The sequence below is a fragment of the Euleptes europaea genome, chromosome 3, assembly GCF_029931775.1.
Source record: "Euleptes europaea isolate rEulEur1 chromosome 3, rEulEur1.hap1, whole genome shotgun sequence".
Lineage (NCBI taxonomy): Eukaryota > Metazoa > Chordata > Lepidosauria > Squamata > Sphaerodactylidae > Euleptes > Euleptes europaea.
In genome coordinates, this window is record NC_079314.1 from 117,401,263 (window position 1) to 117,405,738 (window position 4,476).

The 4,476-nt window shown below is 48.9% G+C and overlaps 1 protein-coding gene across 1 annotated transcript; it reads right to left on the minus strand.

The window, feature by feature from the left end:
* Positions 1-1,834: 1,834 nt before the first annotated feature.
* On the minus strand, positions 1,835-3,606 carry GALNT4 (polypeptide N-acetylgalactosaminyltransferase 4). Its single transcript, XM_056846257.1, has one exon. It carries the CDS (start codon positions 3,604-3,606, stop codon positions 1,855-1,857), a length of 1,752 nt encoding a protein of 583 aa, XP_056702235.1. The 3' UTR covers positions 1,835-1,854.
* Positions 3,607-4,476: the final 870 nt, after the last annotated feature.

Genomic DNA, 4,476 nt, shown 5'->3' on the forward strand with positions numbered 1-4,476 from the left:
GGCATTCAGAACTTTGGGGGAGAGCTTTGTGGGACTTTAGGCATCGTCTCCCCACTTGCAATGGCTTCTGAAAGCCAGCAGAGAATAGGTGCTTTATAAACCATCCGCCCCATCCTTGAGGATAAAATTTCATACCCTAGATTTCTCCCAGCCAGAACGAATCAAATCTAACAAGAAGTGGCCTGATGAACATCAGAGGGAAGCTGCAAATGAATGCTCAAGGTATTTGCCAGAATCATCAATACACCTATCGAACCAATACTGCCTGTCCAGACTGCTGTTTTTATATCCTAACCTTTTTACTGGAAGGGGGAGCAGTCGATGATTCTTTGGTGGGCAGTCATGAACACCCGAAGCTGCCTTCTACTGAATCAGACCCTTGGTCCATCAAACTCAGTATTGTCTACTCAGACCGGCAGCAGCTCTCCAGGGTCTCAGGAGGAGGTCTTTCACATCACCTCCTTGCCTAGTGCCTTTAACTGGAGATGCCGGGGATTGAACCTGGGGCCTTCTGCATGCCAAGCAGATGCTCTACAAACTGAGCCACAGCTCCTCCCACAAAACCCTAAACAGGTCAACATCTCCCAATGCTGCCTCCCTCTCATTCAAGTCCCTCAATCTCTGCAAGTCTAACCATGCTTCTTTGCATGGAACTGGGTTATCTAAAGCACTCAAAATTCAGAGACTCGCAGACCTGGACTGCACAGGTTTGCAGCAGCAGCTTTATCCCTTTTGGGAGAGTACTTCCTGCCACTGCGTAACCGCAGCCAAGCTATCCACCAGGCCAAAGTCCACATTTGGAACATCACCGTTAATTGCCACGTACAAGAAAACCTGTGTTTGACATGTGCTTGGCTGATTTGAGGAAATACGGCAACACCTTCGCTAAGGACACATCACAGTTTCCAAATAGTTTGTTTTAGACTTCTGGAGGGGAAAAAAAATCTGAATGCTATCCAAGTAAGGCACACCTTAAGGATCACCATCAAACCACTTCCCTTATCCCACCCCCCAGACAGGTTTTTAAAAGGACAGCTTTACCAGAGATTATATAAACAGCGTATAGCAGACATCACAAATAGAAATATGACCAGTTGCCAACACTTTAAAAAAACAACCCAGAATATCTGAATTGATCTCAGGTCAGATTTTTTGGTATAAGAAACAGACATTTTCAAGATCTCTTTCCAACATCCCTGCTTGCGATTAGTACATCTTTCCTACAACTGGTTTACTCAACTTACTCACCCAGGTTAACCTACAAATGCTCGTTCCATTAAGGCACATCAACAGCAGGTAAAATAAACCTAGGATGCACCAAATGCAGTGTCACAAAAACCAGAAAAGCGAGCTAAGTAAGGCCAACTTAACCTGATTTTTAAGCTAGTTTTTTTTAAACCACCCTCTCCCCAAAGAGTCATCAGTCTCTTTAGTTCAACATTGAACAAACAGCATTTCAAAGTCAAATACTATGAATATTTGCTTATTAGAACAGAAAGATTTGCCGTGGCTCTGTTAACACCTCCGCGACAGGATTTGAAATTGTTCCCCTTGTTGCACCTAACATTAATAAATGTGAATTTTCACCAAGACCTTGCAGCTTCCAAATCCACTGAAAGGCAAAATTTCAGTGATTTTTTTTAAAGTGAACACCTTAGTTTAGAATAAAAGGCACTTAAAACTGGCATGTCCCAAAATATTTTTCTTAACAAAAGGGGGGGAGGGAATCCCAGTTCATCGCAGTTCTCAAATTAACAACCTATAAAGTTATTTCAGACCAGATCAGGCCTAAAAGTTACGCCTGTGGGGAATGTATATTCTTCATGAGGGAGGATTCCTGGATTACAGGCCTTTCTATTTCTCAAACCTCCACACTTGATTTTTATCTGCCGAATTACAGGTCCTCATTTGTACATCCGGTTTTCCCTCTGGAGTACGATAAGCACTTAAGCATTTTCCTGAGTGAGGATGATAAATTGTCCCATCCTCTTTAAAATGCCATATAACGCTTTCTGGGATTGCAGAGCCATCTTTGGGGCAATTTCTCATGCCCACAAACTCCTTCGGCTCAGGAACTTCGGCACAGAGTTCTGTCACAGAGTTAAAACGGATTTCTTTGTTGGAAGTGTATTCGAAGAACTGGTTGCCTCCTTGGCCGTGACATCCAAAGAGAGAAAGGTGGGCCCCAGTAGGATTGTGTTCAGGTGAGTTGTAGTCTAGGCATTCCGAGGAAATGCCCATGCTGTGGATGGCGCCGTGCCAGCCAGGCCGATCCTCCGGCACGTGCAGGTTAGGAAATATCGTTTTCAAATACCAACTGAAGTTTTTGCACTTCAGGCGCTCCCGCAGGAGTTTCCTTTCGGAAAGATCCCCGTAATTTTCTTTCCGTGCTGGAGGGTTTCTGTTGTAGAAATGCTCCTTGTAGTCATCCATCCATACCTCCGCAGCACGGGCAGTGTTCTGGAGGAAGTTTGGCCTGGCGTACGGCGCCCGTTTAGGAAACACGTGCCCCACGTGGGAACAAGGATGGATCTCCAAGATGCCTCCGCACTGCCACACCCGAAAGGACAGTTCCAGATTCTCCCCTCCCCAGACATCCATCCCCATGTCATATGTTCCAAGGTACTCAAAATACTTTTTGCTCACAGCAAACAACCCCCCGGCCATCGTTGGGGACCTGATTGGATCGATTCTGGATTTCCGCCTTTGCCGCTCATAATCTGGCACGGAGTGCCACTGGAACGTCAACCGCCAATCAAATCCCCCAATCATCGGCTCGGCAGACTGCATGTAGAACTCAAATGTATTCCAATCGATAGTATCAATAACTGGACAAATGATCACACTCTCGTTCTCGTAAATCCGTTGCAAAAGCGGCTCCAACCATCCAGGAACACATTCACAATGGCAGTCAAGGAAGGTGAGAACGTCCCCGGTGGCGTAGGTGGCCCCAATCAAGCGGGCCCGAACCAGCCCTTCCCGTTTGTTGGTTCTGATCAAACGGACCCTTTCCAGATCGCTGATGTACCGCTCCAACTCTCCCTTGAGGTACGCCTTGTCGCTCAAATCGTCTACCAGTATGATCTCTTTCAGCAGAATGGCAGGCGAAGTCTCCAAAACACTGTGGATGGTCCGCAGCAGGGTCGACCAGGCCTCGTTGTAGAACGCGATGATGACCGACGTGGTGGGCAGCTTCCGATAGTTGTACGCCTTGGACTTGCACTCCGACATCCGTCCGTCTTGGATGTGGCGGTGCAGAGAGACTTTGTCGCTCAAGTAGATGTTGATGGCATACTTTTCAATCAGCTCTTCTTCAAGCTTCTTCTCCTCGGGACTCAGCTGCAGGTGGGCAGGCTTCCCCCACTCCCCTAGACCGTAGGAATCTGGGGGAGATTTCTCATAGAGGGGCCGGGCCAGTTCCTCAGGGTTTTCAGCCCTGTCTGAGAAGCGTCTCTCCCATCGCCTGCCGGTGACACTGCTCCCAGAGGAAGCCTCCTGGAAACCGGAGATGGACAGCTCCAATACGAAGAAAGCAGCCGTCAAGAGCCCGAGGAAAAGGCACGCTCTGCCAAGCCAGGACCAGCGTCTGGCCAGCCGCACCCTCATGGCTGGCTTGGCCAAGGCGGTTCAAGATCGCCGTGGCTGAGCTGTTGCTTCTTGGCAGGGAGCGGTTTCTGAGACTCTCCTTCCCAGACGCAGAGGGGCAAGCAGCCCAAACCAAGGAAGCGTACACCCTCTTTTCCCCTCCCCTTCTGCCTCCGTTCCTTCCTCCTCCTCTCTTCCCCAGGACAAAGCCCTCCCCCAGCCGCTTCCTCGTCTGCAGCGGTTTGCTCAAAAAGTTGTCGCTTAAGGAAGGAGGCTGCAACTCCTGGCAGAGCAGAGCGCACTTCCTTGCCGTCCTGCGTGGGGCAGTCCCACCCCCGGGCTGCCTGCACAAACACACCAAGCCGGGGCTGGCTTTCCCACGCCTCGGGGAGCCAGCGTGACTCTCCACACTAGAATCTTGAATTAGGATCGGCTGCTAAACAGGAGACTGTGAATGTTCAGCCACTGCTGCACGAGGAACTTGCATTAAAGCTGCCAGAGCAGAGCAGAAAAATGAAGATGTTGACAGATTTGGGGGGGGGGGAGAGGCTGCGATCCCAAGCACACTTTCCTAGGCATACGCCCTGTCGACTTCGGTAGGACTTTCCTGCATCATGCGGCAATTTCAGGACATGTCAAAGAATGCCCTTGTAAAGAGAGAACTAACCCTGCAGGCAAAGGTTAGCTGCTAGCATTCTCTCCAATAAGGGGATTGCCATTTTTAGTACAAAGTAAGGCGCTTAAAACCAGAACTGCCCTCCTCTCTCAAACCCCCCCTTTCTGACTAAAGCAAGCAGAAATAATCGCACAGGAAACATATTAAAGGAAGGATGCAATCCTCCCCTAAAGGGTAGGAAACGGTAAGACAGCCAAGTTATTAAATGGTTGCAG

What these genes read in the sequence shown, in the direction of transcription:
- GALNT4 (XM_056846257.1), bottom strand. Translation starts at nt 3,606, where the DNA reads ATGAGGGTGCGGCTGGCCAGACGCTGGTCCTGGCTTGGCAGAGCGTGC.